This window comes from Aphelocoma coerulescens, chromosome 19 (assembly GCF_041296385.1).
Source record: "Aphelocoma coerulescens isolate FSJ_1873_10779 chromosome 19, UR_Acoe_1.0, whole genome shotgun sequence".
NCBI classification, from domain to species: Eukaryota; Metazoa; Chordata; class Aves; order Passeriformes; family Corvidae; genus Aphelocoma; species Aphelocoma coerulescens.
The window spans coordinates 3,097,156-3,117,113 of record NC_091032.1 but is presented as its reverse complement, the minus strand read 5'-3'; the positions used below and the strand labels follow the sequence as shown (position 1 = coordinate 3,117,113).

Below are 19,958 nucleotides of genomic sequence, written 5' to 3'. Positions count from 1 at the left end.
CTCCAGCTCTCTGGGTATCTTCAGCTTCAAAGGAGGGTTTGTGTGAGGTTGCTTTTTTTCTTTCTGCAAATGAGGAACCTCTGTGCCTTGGTAGGAGTGTTTCTGTAGGAATGGTCCCTGCAGGTCAGAGTCCTGCTCCAGGGAAAGTGCAGTGCCCAGTACTCCAGGAGAAGGGCCAGAGACTGCGAGAGGTAACACAATCCCCAGGGAAGCCCTCCCCCCAAATTTCCTTGGTGAAATGTTTACTTTGACCTGAAGTGGGAGAGTTTAAAACCTTTCCCAAGGCTCCCAGGTAGTATATACAGTACCTTTAGACCAATGATCCATTTTGCCTTTCCACATTTAGGAAGAACATTTCAAGAGCACTTCTGGCTTGTATTGTGGTTTGTTCTGCTGATGCTCCTGAGTGGATTTAGGCAAGTGAGAAGTGCTTTTGAACATCCCTTCTGAGCTGACAAGCACTGGCTCAGAAGGATTTTCCTTCCCCCTGAAGGACCAACATTGTGAAGGAGTGTGTTTTCCAGAGTGGTTCCTTGGGTCTCTTACTGCCAAAGAGCCATGGTTCTTGTTCAAGAGAGAGACAAGAAAGCACATGCATCCTGAGAATGCAAAATAATCTCATTGGGATGCAGAACAACTTGTGTAAATTCCTGAGCATGTGAAGTTAACTGTAGATGGGAATTTGGGATAGTGCCCAGTTTTCAGTGAAGAAAAGCTTTGAACAGAATAAATATTTACCAAATCAATTGATTTTTCCTTTCTCCCTATTTTTTTTACCCTCATGAGTAACCACATTGTAGTAATACCTTATGCACTGCTCTCTGTCACAAAGGGATGGAGCCAACCAAGTTTCGGGCTTAAAAACAACCTTTCTTGTTTTCAGGAGCTCTCTGCTGCAGTTCCAGCCATGGGTGTCTAGAGGCAGGGCTGCCATCAGCAAGGGTGCAGGACCAGGGTGGGTTTGAGAGCAGGGCTTATTTGCAGAGAAACTCACAGACCTTGCAGCCATGGATGCTGTGCCACTGCTGGGACCGTGGGTGGAGGGACCCTGGGGTCCCCTCTGTAGCTCTTGCAGCCCTCTGTGATACCAGACAGCATTTCTCCCTCCTGCCAGAATTAGTCCACACACCACTAGGTTTTAAGCTCTCTCTTTTCTTATACCATGACCACCTTTCTTGTCTGTCTTTCCCTTTCAGGTCTGACAAGTGTAGTGTTTCTGAAGGCTGTGAACCAGGTGAGGAATAATTCATTTTCTCTTGCAAGACAGTGTTACTGGGGGCACACCAGAGAAACACACCTGCAAAGTAACTTGGATGTGTGACATTAGTTGCCTGGTTGCACCACAGTGCAGTTCTCTAAGGACTTTATCCCCATTTGATGCAGAGATGAAGGCCCTTACCCTCTGACCCTCCAGCTGGGGCCTAAAAATACATAAATTGAAATAATGAGATTTAAGCATGTGCTTAAATGCAAAGCTAAGGGAAGTCTTCACTCTCTGAGTTCGTTTGAAAGCCACCACTGAGAAGTCAGCAGTGTTGGTATTCTAAGCACCATGAATGAAAAGGAAGTGCTTTTCTGCAGATTCAGGGACTTGAACCCATTGAAACACCAGCCCAAGCTTTGCTGCCTTACCTTTCCAAGCTGCAAGCTGGGACTCAGTGCCTTGCACTGGATCCGTCCCATCCTAAGTGAGGAAATTTATCTTGAGAGAAGAGGAAGCTGGGCTGAGCACTGTGGGCAGCCTCCTCCTGGGGCAGCTGGTCAGCACAGGCTTTCATCTGCTGGGGTTGAAACCACACTGAATTTTGCCAGGGATCAGCTGGTCACATCTTGGTGTGATGCAGCTGCAGTCAGCCTTCTCGGAATAGGGGCAAGTTCCAGGCATGAGTTTGGGAGCGTTAAAATTGCTAGGAGCTGCCCACTGCAGACAGCTCCTCTGGTGTCTTGGCCCAGTTCATTTTAAGTGAAGAAAGCCAGGAAATGAACATATAACAAGGTCCAGCTGCCAGTTTGAGGGCTCCAACAGCTCCTGCCAGCCAAGCTGTTTGCAGAGGCCATGCCCATAGGTGTCCCTTTGGGTACCTCCATGCCATGGGCTTGATGCTCCTGGGCCACTTGACTGAAGCCTTGTTGTTGTGACATGCTCAGCTGGCACTGAAGTCACAGCTGGTCATGCTTTCCCTGCATTGGTGCTGTATTGGGCAGACATGGCATTGCTGGATCCTGTTGGCGACTGCCTTCCGTTGCCTTTCCCCATAGGTACTTCAGCAGAGCTAGGTGGGATCAGGCAGATCAAAATCGAACCAGACGAGCTGAACATCATCCAGATCACCGTACCAGGTAGCTGCTGGGGTACCATCTGTTTGCAGTGGTTGCTGTGCAGGCAGGGTTGCTGCATCAGGTTTCAGCATATTGCTTTGAGAAGAGGCATTTGCAGGGTATTTCCCAGCACGTAAGGTTCCCTCACGTACACAGAATGGTCTTCTTTTGCTGACATAGGAACATACTGAGGTTTCCTGGGAGCATTGGAAGGTGTTTTAGGGCTCTTTGTTGGTTTTCTCTTTCCTTCATTGCTTTCCTATCTTGCCTTTCCTCTGGAGAAAGTGAGACTGGTTTGCTGCTTTGCTTCATGTGGAGGATCCTAGGTACTGAGTGCAGGATGCTTTTGATGAGGCCCTTCATTTAGAAAACACTCTGGTTTTGAAGAGTTCATAAAAACAGGTCTAATAGTAGGCAGATTTAATATTAAGCACATGCTGAAAATGTGCTGGAATTGTTGACACTGATGGGGGAAATTCTCCATGTTTCTGCCCAGAGAGGTCAGTGGCAATGGATTGTGATGGACATGACATGCTTGAGGGGCAGCTTGGAGAGTCTGTTTTCCACTTACCTGTCCTGGGCAGCACAGCAAATGGTAGGATGATCCTCAGGGTTTAATGAATGGATTGTTAGCAGTTTGCATTTTCAGTGTGCTTTCAATCATTAATTAATAATCTCCACCCAATGAGGGCAGCAACAGGACTCTAGCCTGAGGGTAAGTGATGCTGGGGACAGCAGTGACACCTGGCCCCACCACACCAATGCAATCTCTGTTGTACCCAAATTGTAGCAGTCCCCTTAGTAAGGTGATAGTTAAGGAGTCACTCCAGGATTGGTGTAGAATGGACTTATCTATGGTTAATATAGGGGAAGGAGAAGGAACAAGGTGTAGTGGGAGATCAAACATTTTCATTTTCAACTTGGCAGCTGAGGGAAGAGAAGAAAGTAGATACATGATGAGCTGGAGGTCCATGGGAGGAGTGGGAAGAATTACCACTTGTCCAGTGCTAGGGAGATCATATCTCAAGTCTAGAGTCCCCCTTTTCTTGCCTTATTTGAAGATGGAATTCAATCAGAGGGAATACAGATGAGGACAAAGACAAGGATTCATAGAAAAGACGTGCTCACCTACAGGGAGAAATTGATGAAATTGGGATTATTTACCGTGTGAGGTCAGAAGTGACCTGATTGAAGTATATAAACTAACTGAAACTTCATTTAAAGCTGAATTTGGATGGGTCTTTGAGGGCATTGGACAGCCTAGCACTTGGAGAGACAGGTTTAATGTAAGGGAAACCAAAACCAGGTTGATTTTGTTGAGGAAGGCAGCATTAATGGAATGGTTTTCCCCCATGTAGTAGCTAAATCAAGCAGCATTAGCTTTTTAAGTCAAAATTTAGTGTCTAGATGGAATTAAGCCAAGTAAATAATTTGAACTAGTTTTGCTCTTCACTTTCTGTGGAGTTAAGGAAGAGATTTTTGCTTCTTTCCCTTAGACCGAGAGGTCAGGTGTATGTAGGGATGAGCTCTGGGTGGTTCTGGGAGGAAGAAGGCAGATGCATTCCCAGAGCATCCTCTGGTGGTATGTGGGGCTCCTGGGAGTGGGGGACCCTTCGCTCAGTCCTTGCTGATGGCCGGGACCCTCTGAACACTGTTTTGGGGACAGTGTCCCGCTGGCATCGGAACAGAAGGTGCCCATGGGTTTTTGTTCGCAGACCGATCACCTGGTCCAGTTGAAATGCATGACCCTGTGCCCACACACATGGCCTCGGATGAATCGAGATACATCCTGGAAACAGTAGCAGGTACCAGAAGTCAAGCATCTGGAAGACTGCACAGTAGCACGGGTGTTCATGCATGTGTCAAAAATGAGTAAATACCATTTATGAGCCAAAGTGGTGGAGTTTGAGAGCGAATTCCAGAGTCTTGGCCTCAATGAGGCCAGCTGGGAGCTCTGATAGAATTACTGGTGGGTTTTCTGGCACTGCTGCTCCTTCCTACACTCTCTTCAGCCCCAGCATGCTGAAAATCCAAGCCTCTTTGCCCAGTGCATGCCTGGAATTTACCTGCAGGATGTAGGTGGCCTTGTTCCTGCTGGGTCTCTCCTCTCCCAGGGAGCCCATGCTGAAGGGTGGGCAGCCCTCCTGTATGGGAGCACTGGGTTTATTCTGCTGATGCAGCTCTTGGCATGCTGGTACCAGCCCAGCCTTTGCTGGGACATGTGCTCTGAGCTTAGTGAGAGGAGGGAGCAGTTGTGGGGCTGCAGGGCTCCTGGAGAGCTCCTGCTTATATCTTTTCTGGTTTTGCTGCTGCCTGCTGCTGCTAACCCTCTTCTTCCTCGGCAGAGACAGAGAAGGGTTCCAGCGAGGAGTCTCGACATGAAGAAAAGCAGATGGAGGGATCAGGTGAGTGTATGGTGAACTCTGAGCATCGCCCATCATTGCAGGTTTTTGGAAGGATGGATGCACACAGATGTATTTTAGGGTGGGTTTTGTGAGCTTCCTATGTTATCAGCAAAGCCTTTAGCTTTTAGCCTTTAGCCTCTGAAACCTCTGCCCACAGAAGGGCACTGTTGTGTTCCTGGTCTCTGTCCTCTCCTCTTGTGCTTGAATTTACTTTTTCACCTATGTTTTTTTTTTCCCCTGACTGCTAGCACAGCTCTGGGGAGGTGCATCCTTGCCCTTCCTTAGGGGATCAGCTTGGAGGCTGCAGTCAGAGGACTAGCACTGATTTGAGGGCATGGAGGGTGAATGGCTGTCTCTGCTAGAGGTCAGGCAGGGGCTGCTCACCTGCGCAGTGCTTGCTCTGGAAGCAGCTGGTTGCTCAGAGCATTTCTCTGTATTGTGGTTTTTTGTTTGTTTTTTTTTTTTTTTGCAGATGGTATAGGGGACGTTTTAAGTCATTTGAGGAAACAAGTTGAAATTCTATTCAACTCACGATACGGTAAGATGGTCATTAACACATGTTCATCATGCCAGGTGCTGGTTTTGCCACCTACCATTTCCAAACCAGCAGCTGAGTGAAGGTGCAATATAATTTGTTCATCTGCTGTCTGCTGGGATCACAAATGCATTTGAAACCTTCTCCAGCCTTGTTATTGCAGCTCTTCCCCTTGGTTTCCTTGAAGTTGTTTCACTGGCTGCAGCCCAGGAATTGCTGCCATGACTTTTCAGCCTTCCTCCTGCAGAGGGAAGGTCCAAAGTGGTTTCCCCAATCACTTGTTTGAAGTATCAGAGAGTGTTTTCCACCTGTGGGGATCCTTGCATGGCTCAGGAAGGCTGGTGGCACCTTGGTGGTGGGGGCTGACACTCAGCATGCTCTGCTCACATCTACTTACAGAGGTTATTTAACTGAGAAGGAATGCAAATGAGGTCACACATGCATTTTGAGAGCTGGCAGAAAGTTTTTGCCACTTTTAGGACCAGGAGATGTGGCTCTGCCTGACAATCCTCAAAAGCCAGGGACGTAGCTGAGCTGGTAGAGCACATTGTGACCAGGGAAAGGAGAAGAGCCAGGATGCTCTCAGGCAGGGCTGGGCACTGGGGATGCAGCTGGAACAGCCATTAGATCAATGGCTCTCACGGCCCCCCATGTTACTGTAGTAACAGGCTGGGAGTCCATGCTGATGAGATGGGGTTTTAACCTGTTTTATCATCTGTCCAAATAACACTGCTTGGCATTGGCTGTTTGGTTGCTTTTGGCAATATTTAGCAGAGCAAGGGGAGTCTTCACCATGCTGGTCTGCACAGGCTGATGGGGCACCCCCAGGCACATTCCCTGTCCCCTCATTGAGCAGAGGGATTTCCATAGGGGTCTGGGTGTGGAGTTCCATTGTGTTGCAGAAAGATGCTTGCAGCCTTTGTAGAAAGGCTGTGACAATGTAGCAGATGCAAAAGCCTGCTCCAGGTGGCTGCATGGCTCTGTCCCTCACACATGTCTGCCAGTGTCAGGGACATCCCCACCAGGCACAGAGCGACCACAAACTCCCCCAAAACCTCTTCAGTTGCTCCAGCAACATACCATGTTGCTGTTGCTTAAACTTGACATGGAGGTCCAGCAAACTAATGAGATTGGGTCCCCATCCAGCGAAAGCCATAGGAATATCAGAGCCAGTCAAAGTCCCCTACTCCAAGTTCCTGATGTACCCTGAGGACCTATTTGTTGTGGGCTTGCCAGAAGGCATCCTGTTGCGCCGTCCCAACTGCTTCGGGATTGCAAAGCTGAAGAAGATTCTGCAAGCGAGCAACAACATCCAGTTTGTCATTAAAAGGTAAGGCAGGTGGGGTCCTGTCCCTTGGGGAGGATGTTTCTGCTCAGAGCTCCTGCTGCTGTGCAGTGTCCTGGAGAGCACCCATCCCTTGGTCACCTTCAATAAATTTGCTTGATTAGAAGCAGGCAAGGGTTGTTGCCTTGTTGGAGCCATCCATGGGAGGCAGTGATAGTGTTATCTGTTTCTTCATGTCTTTTGGGTTTTTAACCTGCCTTTGAAAAGATTTGGCCACCTCTGCAGGATGGGTGAAGAGGCCTTAAACTTCAGGGTGCCCTGATGTGGAGCCAGGAGAAGGGCTGGGAGCCCTGGAGGGTTTTCCTACAGAAAGTGGCTCCAGCTGAGGTCTAGACGTGCACATGGGATGCTGCAGACATGAGGGAAGATGCTGACCCTGTGCTGGGGAGCAAGGGTGTCATAAGAACTGTGGGAGGGCTGTGACAAGCCACAACCAATTTAATGCAATAGCATTGCCCTGAAAGAGGGAACAGATCCAGCGGAGATGAATTTTAAGATGTCTGAGGTATTTTGGGGCAGTTTCTCACCCAAATGCTGACACAACCAATGCTGCAGGTGACTGAAACAGAAAAAATAAATATTGGAGCATGGAGACTTTGTGGTGTCAGAACAGCAGCTCTCAGGTCAGCCCAACCATATTTTGGGGTTTCCTCCTGTCCTGATCTCAGATATATTCCTTTGTGACACAGCTTCAGTGCAGCTTGTAACAAGCCCTACTATCACCTCATTATGCAGCTTTAGCATTAGGTACCCAAATGGCAATTTTTGGGGTCAATTTTATGTTGAAAGGAGCCATGCATGGCTCCCATCCCTAAGAAATGTTCAGGACCATATCCACTAAAAGTCTGTAGCTGCTGACTTAAGCTGCTCAGTCATCACCTGCTTAATCTCATCCCAAGGAGTGATAAATCAACTCATTAAAGAGTCTGTCAGCATGAAAACTATGTCCAAAGTTCTCCTGCTGTGTTGCAGGAGCTTTTAAATGGCATTAGCCAGACAGGGTGAATGGTTTGTGGCTGTAGGAGTGGTGTCCTGAGGATGCTGGAGCAGCAGGGTGTCACTGGCAGGGAGGTCACTCACATGCCCTCTGCTTCTCCCTGTTTTCCAGACCAGAGCTGCTGGCGGAGGGTGTGAAGGAGTCGGTGTCAGACAGCCCGGCAGCCAAAGGTAGGCTGAAAGACACCCAGCAGCTGGGCTGTCAAGGTCTAGGTAGGAGAGAAGTGAGAGTGGTTTCCTACAGCCTTCCCTCTCCACCTTGCTCTTTGGCTGGAAACCCCCTCCCATACATCCCCCTTGGCAGCACTGTGAATCATAATTCCTCTTATGTCCCCTGTCTCAGCCGCCGACGAGAGGGACTCGAGCGAGCTGCTGCTGGAGGACGCTGTGAAGAGACAGGGCTTCCAAGGTGTGGGGCTGGAGGCATATGTGGGGGCTGAGGTAGAGCCCTTGGCCCACTGCAGAGGCTGCATGGGACAGACGTGGGAAGGGAGTGCTGCAGGTGTTGGGGCTCGGTGGGATGGCAGAGGAGCAAGACAAGACTGGGAGGAAGGAGAGAAGGAGGTGGGATGAGAGGATGGAAAGCAGAGGCAACTAGAAGACAAGATGCACAGCCAGGACAGGCAGTCCTGCAGGTCCAAGAAGAGGCTCGAAGTGCTCTGCATGGTGCTCTAATTAACCAGCTTGGCTTATCTCCCTGTCTGACCTTGTGAGATGCATAATTAAGTTTCCAAGCCTAGGGGTTTGCTGGGGCTTTTTCCACTTGTGTGATGTTTGTATAAATGCCACTCGAGTTTAGCTGGCAGCAGTATGGTGGCTCCCTTGGGGGATGGAGTGATGGCAAGTGCTGCCCTGCTCAAGCATCTCTTCTTGGGCCCTGGGGGCCTGTGAGAGTTTGCACAAGGATGGGGAGCTTTTTCAAAGCCTTTGGCTTTTCTGAGAGGCTTTGGAGTATGTTATATTTTAATGCTGGTAATTATCACAACTGAATCTTCGATTTCACGTGCCTTTTATTCTTAGCAAACAGGCGAGGGAAAAATAACCCAACATATTTCTGTTTAGATTATTTTTAAGGACTTTGAATGACCCACTCCACAGATTAGATAATTGCAAGATAAGGGCTTTCCTATAATTAGAAAAAGGCATTACTTAAAAGTCATAGAGTGCCTTTTAATTTACCAGCAGAAATCTATAATTGTTTCTTTATTTTACAGAAAATTATGACGCCAGGCTTTCCAGAATAGACATTGCTAATACACTGCGGGAACAAGTCCAGGACCTGTTCAATAAGAAATATGGTGAGAAACCAGGCTTGTTTTATTCCCCCCCTTATTCTCTCATATTTTTTTGCTCTTTATCTCTCCCCTCTGCTCCTGATTCCTTCTTGCCACATACTTTCTCTCATCTCTCCCTTGAGCTGCTGGTAGTTAGGAGGGCCAGGAGGGAATGGCAGATCTGGGATTTGGCGCTCTTTGCTGCAGGAGCTGTGGGAGCACAGGGAGTGGTAAGAGGTTAGGAAGGGAATAGGAATAGGGCATAGTGAGCACTGGGGAACAAGAAGATGCTGCTCCTTCTGTTCCTAGAGCAGGGAAAATGCTATTATCCCCATGTTGTGGTTTGGGAATATTATGCCCCAACTTAGTGTTCACACTGAAGCCCTGCAAACCACGCACTGCTTGCTCATTTGTCCTTCCCCCTTTCCCTACCCTTGCGGTGGGTTGGAGAGGAGACTTGGAGGCACGGATTGAGATAAGAAGAGTTTATTGGAAACAGCAATGGAATAAGAAAACAAACAGTAACAGCTACAATATCAGTAACAGAGGGAACCAGTGCTACCTGACCACTCCCTCTGTCACACTTACTTGACTGGAAGGGACCCCTTCCCTCATCCCTGGAAAATGATGTGAGGTGATATAGAGGTCCTAGCCTTGCCCTCTCCTGGCAACCGCAAAAATTAACCCTGTCCTGGCCAGAACCCCTTATTCTATACCACTTACATCACACTGAAATTCTACACCTTCCAACTATATACATACATGTGTGTGTATATATATGTGTATATATACATATATATGTATGTTTGTGTGTATACACAAGCACAGATACCGTTTCTGTAGTTGAATCCGTCCCTCCAAGAAGTTTGTTGAGTTAATTTAGTCTATGATTGTGGGTTCTATCCATCTTAGAGGTCTTCCAGGGCAGCAGGGCTGCTGTGCTTTTGGCTGGTTGCTGTACCACGAGCTCATGACTGGTGTATCTGGAGCAGTCCATCCTCATTGGCCATGGCAGTTATGGCAAACAGTGGCAGTGTCACTCAGCAACCAATATTATACAGTTCAACATTACAGACTGTTCTCACCCAAAAATCAAATTCCCTGGAGGGACACATTGTGCTTCCCTGTCCCTCTGCATCACCCACCTGCCTGCAGGTCCTTGAGCAAAAACAATCCCATGGATAGGTTTGCCTTTGCTTGAGGCAGGACTAATCCAAACTGTCTTCCCTAACACATTTCTTACATGCACCATGGAGACTTTATCCTCTTGTGCAGTACATGGAGGTTTCAATTGGGCAGGGCCAGCTCAATTGGTAGAGCCTCGGGTATTAACTAACCAGGTGGCCTTTGCTAAATGTAGATCCCAATGTTTGAAGGTTCCCCCACCCATTGCTTTCAGTGTGGATTTTAATGGTGCATTGTACCATTCCATTTTTCTAGAGGCTGGTGCATGTACTCGGCACTGGTGAGGCTGCACCTTGAGTGCTGTGTCCAATTCTGGGTCCCCCAATATAGGGAGGACATTGAGATGCTCAAATGTGTCCAGAGGAGGGCAGCAAGGCTGGTGAGGGGCCTGGAACACAAGCCCTGTGAGGAGTGACTGAGTGAATTGGCATTATTTAGCCTGGAGAGGAGAAGGCTCAGGGGAGACCTTATCACTCTCTGCAACTACCTGACCAGGAGGGGGTTGGTCTCTTCTCCCAGGCAACCAGAGACAGGACAAGAGGACACAGTCTTAAGCTGCACCAGGGGAAGTTCAGGCTGGACATTAGGAAAAAATTCTTCACAGAAAAAGGGATTGGGCTTTGGAATGGGCTGCCCAGGGAGGTGGTGGAGTCACCGTCCCAGGAGGTGTTTAAAAAAAGACTGGATGTGGCACTTAGTGCCATGGTTTAGTTGATGAGGTGGTGTTAGGTCACAGGTTGGACTTGATGATCTCAAATGTCTTTTCCAACCTAGTTCATTCTGTGACTCTGTGATTGGGAATACGATACACCCACTCACTCCCGTGCTTTCTGGCCCAGGTGTCAATGAGGCTATTTTTGAAATGAGCTTCATTGTCCAGCTCAATTCTTTCAGTGTGCCCTGTTGCCACAGAACTTGCTTTTCAAGGCCCAGGATGGTGTTCCAGGCAGTGGCATGAGGCACAGGGTGGGTCTCCAGGCTTCCAGTGGTGCCTTCTACAATTGCGAGCACATAGCGCTTGACTTGGCGGGTTTGAGGCAGTGTGATGCAATTGACCTGGTAGGTCCCCCTTACTTATATTTAGACCACTTCCCCCCACAGGGGCTTTACCCACTTGTCTTGCTTTTAGCTCAGTGCATGTTTCACAGTCATGGATAACCTGGGAGATGGTGTCCATGGTTAAGCTGACACCTCAGTCATGAAATCATCTGTATGTTGCATCTCTTCCTTGATGACCTGACGTGTCAGGTGTCACTGAGCTAGAAATAATTCACCCTTATGTTGCCAGGCCAGATCCACCAGAGATACTGAATCTTGGCAGCCTGATCCACCTGTCCATTGTTGCAATGCTCTTCAGTAGCCCGACTCTCGTGTACGTCTGCATCTAAAATGACAGGCTTTTACAGCTAACTTCTCTACCTGGGCAGTAATGTCTTCTCACACTTCAGCAGCCCAGATGGGTTTCCCTCTGTGCTGCAGTTGTAATTTTCCATTGGTCCAGGCACCCCCACAGAGCATTTGCTACCATCCATGTGTCAGTGTAGAGGTAGAGAATTGGCCATTTGTCTTGCTCAGCGATATCTAGAGCCAGCTGGACAACTTTCAGCTCTGCTACCTGACTTGATCCACCTTGTCCCTCGATAGCTTCTGTGACTCACCACGTAGGACTCCATATTGCAGCTTTCCATTTTCAGTGCATCCCTACAATATGACAAGAACCATCAGTGAAGAGAGAGTATTGCTTTTCATTTTTTGGTAGCTGGTTGTATGGTGGGGCTTCCTCAGCACGTCACCTTCTATTCTCTGATGATGATAGTTGAAAATTTTCACTGTCAGACCAGTTCATGATGACTCCCAAGATGCCAGGGTGACTGGGATTTCCTGTTCAAGCTCGCAGTGCTATCCACTTAGTCCATGTAGCATCAGTGTGTGTTGCAGGGACTTTCCCTTTGAACATCCAGCCCCGCACTGGTAGCTGGGGTGCCAAAAGAAGCTGTGCTTTGGTGCCAATCACTTCTGAAGTAGCTCAAACCCCTTCATAAGCAGGCAGTATCTCTTTCTCAGCTGGGGTGTAGCTGGCCTCAGATACTCTGTACTCCCAGCTCCAGAACCCCAGGGGTTGTTCTCGAGTCTCTCCAGGTACCTTCTGCCAGAGGCTCCAGGAAGGACTGTTCTCCCTGGCTGCGGTGTGGAGCACATTCCTTGCATCCTGTCCTGTCCTGACTGGCCCAAGGGCTACTGCATGAACAATCTCCTGTTTAATTTGTTAAAAAACTTGTTGTTGTTCAGGACCCCACCTAAAATCGTTCTTCTTCCATGTCACATGATAGAGAAGGTTTACCATCTGACTGTAATCTGGAATATGTATCCTCCAAAACCCAGCAGCACCTAAGGAAAGCCTGTGTTGCCTTTTTGCTGTTTGCTGAGGACAGAGCTGCTGTTTTGTTGACCATGTCCACTGGAATCTGACAACATCCACCTTGCCATCTTACTCCTAAAAACTGCATTTCCTGGGAAGGTCCCTTGACCTTAGTTTGCTTTATGGCAAAGCTGGCCTTCAGGAGGACTTGGATTATCTTCTCCCCTTTCTCAAAACCTTCTTCTGCTGTGTTGCCCCACATATTGATGTCATCAATGTACTGCAAGTGTTCTCACCCTCTTCCAGTGCAGTCTGGGATCAGTCCATGGCAGATGGTAATTCCACCCCTGGGGTGGTCAGTTCCAGGTGTACTGGATGCCCCTCCAGGTGAAAGCAAACTGTGGCCTGCACTCTGCTCCAGAGGAACATGGAAAAATGCATTTGCAATGCCATTGGTGGCACCACTTGGCTGCTTTGGACTCCAGCTCGTCTGAACTGAAGTTCCAGCATGTCCAGCACAGCAGCACTCAGTGCTGGTGTGACTTCATTCAGGCCATGAGAGTCCACTGTCAGTCTCCACTCTCCACTGGATTTATGCACACTCCATATGGGGCTGCTGAAGGGTGAGCAAGTCCTGCTGAGCACTCCCTGGTTCTCCAGTTCTCGGCTCATCCCATGGATGGGGTCCCACAGCCCTGGTTGGTGCAGTGTTGCTGTCAGGGCACTGTCGTGGTAGTGATCGCTACCTGTTGGTCTTCCACCCTCAGCAGTCCTACTGCAGAAGGGTCCTCTGAGAGACCAGGCAAGGTATTCAGCTGTCTAATTTCCTCTGTCTCCACAGCAGCTCTCCCAAAAGCCCAACAATGCCCTTTTGGGTCCTTGAAATACCCTCTCCCGAGGTAATCTGTGCCAAGGATACACAGGGTCTCTGGGCCAGTCACGACGGGCTGTTTTTGCCATTCCTTTCCAGTCAGGCTCACTTCAGCTTCCAGTAGAGTCAGCTGTTGGGATCTTCCTGTCACCCCAGAAATGGAGCTGGATTCTGCCCCTACATATCTTGTTGGAATGGGGGTACACTGTGCAGCAGTGTCAACTAGAGCTGTATCTGCTTGTGGGTCTGATGTGCCATGGATCCACAGAGTCCAGTAGATCCGATTGTCCCTTTCCTCCACCTGGCTGGAGGCAGGGCCCCCCTGGTTCTGGCCATAGTACTCCATGCTCACTTCTTGAAAATGTGAACTGGACATCCCCTCAAGAGGAACCAAAGCAACGTCATCCCTCCTATTTTCTCTGAGGACTTCCCCACTGGAGACCGGAATGGCATTTATCCTTGAAGAATTTCCTATGCTGGTTGTTCTCCCTCTCAACTCATACCTGTGCTGCCAGGGCAGAGGTGGGGTTTCCATCCCACTTCCTCATGTCCTCTCTGTGGCCATGCAGGAAAAAGCACAGGTTACCTGGTGGTGTGTCCCCTCTGTCTCAAGCAGGGGGCACTTGCTCCCAGTAGCAGAGACTCTGGTCCATGCTGGTGGGGCATGGGACATTTCCTCTTTAATTTGCTCGACTCTTTCGAATCTGTCCACAGTCTTGGACAGTCTTTCCACAGCCAAGGCACAGATAAATAGGGACCAAAAAAAGATGATCTTCTGTCTTGGGTGATTTATGATGACAGTCTACTCCCTGATCCTCTGCTTTATGCCCAGAAATGGTTGCTGTATCTTTAAGGTGGGTCCAGGGGAGGGGGAAGCCTTGGGCTCTTTGGGGGGCTTTTTCAAAGCCTCACTTCCCAGGCGTTCGCGGGTGCAGTGCGGTCTGGGTTTTGCTTGGCTAGCTTGGCTTTGTTAGCCCAGACAAGAAGTTTTTCCCTTCCCTGACCTTGGAGAAGCTGCAGCAGCAATCCTTTGGCAGTTTTTTGAGGTGAATTGGACAGCTTGTTTAGCCAGAGATCAGAGAAAATGGGACCTGAGGGAGAGGAGTCAATTGGGATCAGCAGGAGAGAGGGGCCACTCCATCTCGGCCCCAAGCCTTGGGAAGGCCAAGCCAGGGAGAGAGAGGCTCTGGCCCACCTACTTCATCTGCTGTGGAGAGAAGATCGACACCGGAGAAGTCGCCGGGTTCTCATCTGTTTGCTCGACCTGCTGCATGAATCTCCAGTTTGGTTTTTGATTTTCCCTGAGAGAGAAGCCGGTGCCATCTTCTACCACGTGGTGTAAGCCAGTGGGTTTTTTTTCCTGTGGCACTTTGGGTTTTTGTTCCAGTGTGTGTTTGTGGGGGGGTAAGGTCTGACAGTTTAATATCTAGCACTTATGTACCTTTTTCTTGTGCCTTGTGGGCATTCTGTTTGTCAGTAAATGGCTGGGTTTTATTTTTTCCTTCTCATCCACTAGTATTCATTTCCTACTGGCGTAAAGGGATTGTTGGAACTCTTTTTAGAGGAGACAACTCATTCCAGAGTGTTTTCTCCTGAATTTGTCTCTGAACAGAGACATCTTCATAGTGCCAGAGGTGGGTAGTCACCTGAAGCAGTGTTTGTTCTCCTTCCTTCACTGACATCAAGGCCAATGAGTTGGTGCATGACGATGGTGTGCTACTTACAAACTTCTGCCACATGGATATCCTGCACCTCATCTGGAGCTACTGGGGATTGCTCATTATTTGAATCCCTATAGATTCCCTCCAGCACAGCTAATTGTCTCAGGTACTGGATCCACCTGCTTGGGTGCACTGTTAGATCATCCTCGGGAGAATACCTTTCCCTCACACTTGGCAGGAGTTGCCTCCAGAGGCTGAGTTCCTGTCCTCTTCCCAGTCCCCTCGTCAATGCCCACATGCCAGGACAGGGATCCCAGTTGCTTGGCTTCACTTCTATCTAGTTCCACAGCGTGGGCTGCGATACCCCAGCACTGAAGCAGCGGGGTCACCAGGGGCTCACACGACTGGTGGCTGAAATCTTTTCACATTTATCGCAGCTCACCCCGGAACAGGGATCGGGTGATTATCTCTGGCCCTGCCTCCTCCTCCCATTGTGAGGGCCCTTCTTCCTCTTCATCCCTCACTAAGTGAATTGGTTTGGTCTTGGATTTCTTCTTCCTTATAGGGGTGATTGCTAATGGCAGGGGTTGTTCGTGTGGTTCAGCTGCAGTTTGAGTGGTCACAGTGCCTGCTGCTCTGCTGCCCTCCTCTTTTCCCCGAGGGTGCTGTCTAGTGACAAGCAGTGTCTGAAAAATAGTAGCCAGGGCCTAGGACACTGCAATAAATTGCTCCTCTCCAGAGGTGCCACAATACTCTTCTTGCAAATAGTCTGTCACTTTATCAGGGTCCTGTAGTTGTCCAGGGGTGAACTTCCAAACCACACTGGAGGCAAGAATTTCCCCAAAACTTGGTCCATTTTCTACCACATTCTATGCCACTCGTGACTATCCACAATAGCCTTGGGGCAGATCTCTGAATAACTTGCCTAGAAATCTCTTTCTTGACTCTAAACATGGTGTGGACCACACTGAGGAGACCTGGCAGACAGCAACAAGTGCATGCTTTCCTTAACATACAATTGTAACAGGCCTGGAGGAGAAAAAGGAGGTGGAAAGCTGGGGAGAATCGTCCTGCCCTGTTTCCCCCCACAGGCTGGGTACAATTATTAATGAATTCCCTGAGGCAGCAACCAAGGGCAGGGCAGGGGAGCAACACTGAATAAACATCCCAAATGACCCTCATTGCCCTTGATGTTATCATATCACAAACTGATGTCCCTCAGTACAACAATAAAACAACCCTGACCCCTCTCCCTGCTCTGAAAAAGAGCACCATGAGGAGCACAGGGTTCATATATGGGAGTATATACAGGATTAGGTACCACAACCATGAGAATAAACCGAGCAGTGTTGTGATTAATAGTTCTGTTACTAATAACCTCTGTGTCCTAGCCATACCCCCTCCAGACTATTGCAAAAATTAACCCTGTCCTGGCCACAAACAGGACACCCCATTTTCTAGGCAGGAGTAAGACTTGTCCAGATGCTTGCAAGGAAATATGTAGCCTTGATCCTGCAGCCAGGCCTAAGAGTGGGAACATACCTGTGGAGTTATCTCTGAATAATGTCCCAAAGCAAAGAGCAGCAGCTTTCCATCCTCCCACTGCATTCATGGGCATCATTGTGCAGGATGGTGCATCTCTGTGGCCCCGTGAGCTCTGCTGCACACATGTGCCTGTCTTTGGACCCCTCCACTGCTGTCATGGAGGCAGCCTGAAAATGTTGGTCCTTGATCTAATGCTGACCTGGTACCTCAAGCAGCCTGCCCACACTGTTCTGTGCCTTGGTAGGGCTGGGGATGGAGCCAGAGCCACAGCAGAAATGGCATCCCTGGCATCCTGCACACTCACTACTTAATTACCACTCGCTTCTCTCCTAGGTGAGGCCTTGGGGATTAAATACCCTGTGCAAGTGCCATACAAGCGCATTAAGAGCAATCCAGGGTCGGTGATTATAGAGGGGCTGCCTCCTGGGATCCCCTTCAGGAAGCCCTGCACCTTTGGCTCCCAAAATCTGGAGAGGATACTGGCCGTCGCTGATAAAATCAAGTTCACTGTGACACGGTATGTGGTGAGAGATGTCAGCCATCCTGTGGATCCAGAGAGGGGGAGAGGAGGGAGCCCACCTAAATGCACTCCCTGCTCTGCAGCCCCAGTCTGTAAGTGCCTCCAGCCCCCCAAGACAGCAATTAAGGTGGCAGCTAATGGTTCATCAGAAAGGAGGGGACCATAAAACAGGCAGTCTGGCTTTCTTCCCATCCACTGCCTGAGGAGATGATGGGGAAGGCAGTGGCAGGAGAGAAAGATGCTCAGTGTGACTGATATGCAGGCAGAGAAATCCCATCCCCTTTTTTAGGAGGCTTGAGACTGATCATTGGTGGTGCAGGGCAGTGCTCAGAACCCTGCTGTGCTTTAGCACTCCGTGTTTGTGGCAGGGTCCTCTGCGTTTCACAGCCAAAGGGGATGGCCATAAGTGGGAAGGGAGGGAAAAGCACTTCAGCTATGTATCAGACTAAGGTGAGACAGGAAAAAAGTGGGCTTAAGAGTGTCTCTGTCACCCTTTCACTGGATCATGTTGCTTGTCTTCTTATCAGTGAGGCATGAGGTACATCATGCTGCCTCAAGCAGGGGTCACTGCCCCTTGCAGGGACCTCATCCCCACAGAGCTCCTGCTGGTCCCACATGAGTTGTGGCATAGCATGTGAAGGACAGGCTGATCCCCAGCCTTCCCTGGGCCACATCAGGGTGTTCAGCTCAGGCATGCTGGCTTCCCAGTACCATTTCATTTTAAATCTCCTTTTTTCCTTATTTTTCACAGGCCTTTTCAAGGACTCATCCCCAAACCCGGTAAGAGATGATACCTTTTTGCCTAAGCAATGCATTAGCCAGGTGTTTAGTGGTGGTCAGGAAGTTGTAAACTTGCAAGCAATAATTTTATCAGCTGGAGGAAGGTTGTTCTGACTTCACTTTCCTGGGCTTCCCACTTTGGTTTTGCTGTTGTTTGGTGCATTTGTTGCCTGAGACAGCTGGCGTCAGTGTCACCCATCAGTACTGCTGCTGTTGCCTTGAAATGATGGCATTTTTCAAGAGCTAAATCTAGGGCAGGGATCTGTTTTCTGTATTTAAGAAAACACCCACTTTCTTAAGTGTTTTCTTAAAATAAATCTGTGTTGTGATGAGCTGGTGGGTTGGGTGGCAAGAGAAGGTCGTCGTAAGGGGTGATTAACCACAAGGGTCCGTGGTGGGCTGCAGTAGCATGGCAGTGAAGTCCACTCCAGCTCGTGAACGTTCCACAGGCAGATACACCAGGGAAGACATGGCAGAGAAGAGGACAGGGTATCCAGGGTACGCTCCATTCACAGCTGCTCAAATCATCATCCCAGAGCCGTGTCCTTCACTGTGAGTCCCCACAGTAGCTGTCTCTCATTTCTCGGCTGCTCAGAAAAGAGAGCTGCTGTCAGAAGCGTGGGTAAAAACCTGTCTCAATTTTAAATGTCTGTAATTACAACTGTTGGAAGAGCACAGATGGGTGCAAAGAACCTTGTCATCTTTATTTATGGCTTCCCATTTCCTTGGCCAGCCTCCATGGCGATGGTACAATTTAGAAAAGACAAATATGACAGACAGGAAAACATTTATATGCCCTTATTGGGAATAGCAGAAAGGTGTTAAGAGCTCTAACAAAAGGTGAGCTGTCAGGAAAATTCAGACATGGTCCATGCGTTCACTTCTGCATCCCTGTGTAGGGCCCAGCCAATGGTAGGGAGGTCCCTCAAGACCTCTGTGGAACTTGGTCTTAGACTTGTATCTTTTGGTCCTAAGCAGCAATGTGCCCGTTCACATCAGCTGGGCCTTAAACGAGCCCTCACTGAAGCACAAGTTTTGCAGAACTCTGGTTTTCCACAGAGTTACATGACTATGTATACACTCCTCCAGCCACATCTTGTCTTTCCATTCCCCCTTTCTAATCAGTATAATTACGTTAAAAGACGTTGATCTGACACAAAGCACATCAGAAGGCAAATACTTCAAGCTGCTACCTGGCTGGGAGATGCGACCTGAGAAATAGAGATGTAGAGGAGACTGATTTTCTTTTCAATGCTTAACATTTTTTCCCTCTTTCTCCAGTTGAATGCTCCCCTCACAGACTGGCCTTCTAGCACAAACCCAAAGACATATTTTATGTGTATTTCAGTACCCGAGTGGGCTCAGCAGGTCACAGCATCCCTGCCAGGCTGGGTGCTTCATTCCCCCTCCTCCCACTGAGGTTTTAAATAAGAGCAGTTACAGGTGAGGGGTTTTTCTTACGTGACATCTCAATTTGTTATAGACAATTTCCCATATTTGCCAAATCTTCAGAGACAGTTGCAGGACTCGTAAGTATTTTCTAGTAGTCAGATTACCACTGGAATGTCTCTTCCAGAAAAGAGCTGATTGTATTTTGCCCCTCCCTAGTCCCCACTGACAGCAATTAACCCGTTGTTTGTTTTTCCACCCCACTACACCAAAGTGGTTGGTGGCAATACAGTCGTGCAGTCACTGCCTTGACTTTGATTGCTTTTCATCTGCCATAATAAAATGAATGATTTCCAACTAGCCATAGGTCACTAAAAATTTAAATTTAAAGTGTCTTCTTTTTACCTCAATATTGTGTAGTGAAGACCTGTCATGTAAAATGAAGAGCAGCAGCATTCTTGGCATTAAAATAAAATCAGTGAAAATCACTTTTATTTCATAGAGGAGGGTTAAGATAAAAGCAATAGTTACTTCCAAGTAGGATGGCATTGCAGAGGTCTTTAAAAGCTGGAAAGCTGAGGAGGTGACATCATAAACATAAGGGAAGCTTTGGGTTTTGTGGATCATTTTGGCTAAAAATTACATGAAGAGTACATGTGTTAAGGAAAAGGGGAAATTTAATTTAAAAAAAATCACTTTGGAGTGATTTTAGTTGCCTTTAGGTTAAATGATGGCATTTAATATGCTTTAAAGTTGTGCACCTCCTGCATCACA

The 19,958-nt window shown here is 48.5% G+C and overlaps 1 protein-coding gene across 1 annotated transcript in view; it reads left to right on the top strand.

Moving 5' to 3' along the window:
* Positions 1–19,958, top strand: part of GTF2IRD1 (GTF2I repeat domain containing 1) — a 73,700-nt gene that overhangs the window by 42,904 nt on the left and 10,838 nt on the right. The window contains 11 exon segments of the mRNA XM_069033577.1: positions 1,197–1,234; positions 2,260–2,340; positions 4,035–4,124; positions 4,665–4,724; positions 5,197–5,262; positions 6,406–6,589; positions 7,713–7,771; positions 7,944–8,009; positions 8,815–8,898; positions 16,829–17,012; positions 17,767–17,795. Of these exon segments, the coding sequence (XP_068889678.1) occupies positions 1,197–1,234; positions 2,260–2,340; positions 4,035–4,124; positions 4,665–4,724; positions 5,197–5,262; positions 6,406–6,589; positions 7,713–7,771; positions 7,944–8,009; positions 8,815–8,898; positions 16,829–17,012; positions 17,767–17,795 (941 nt within the window).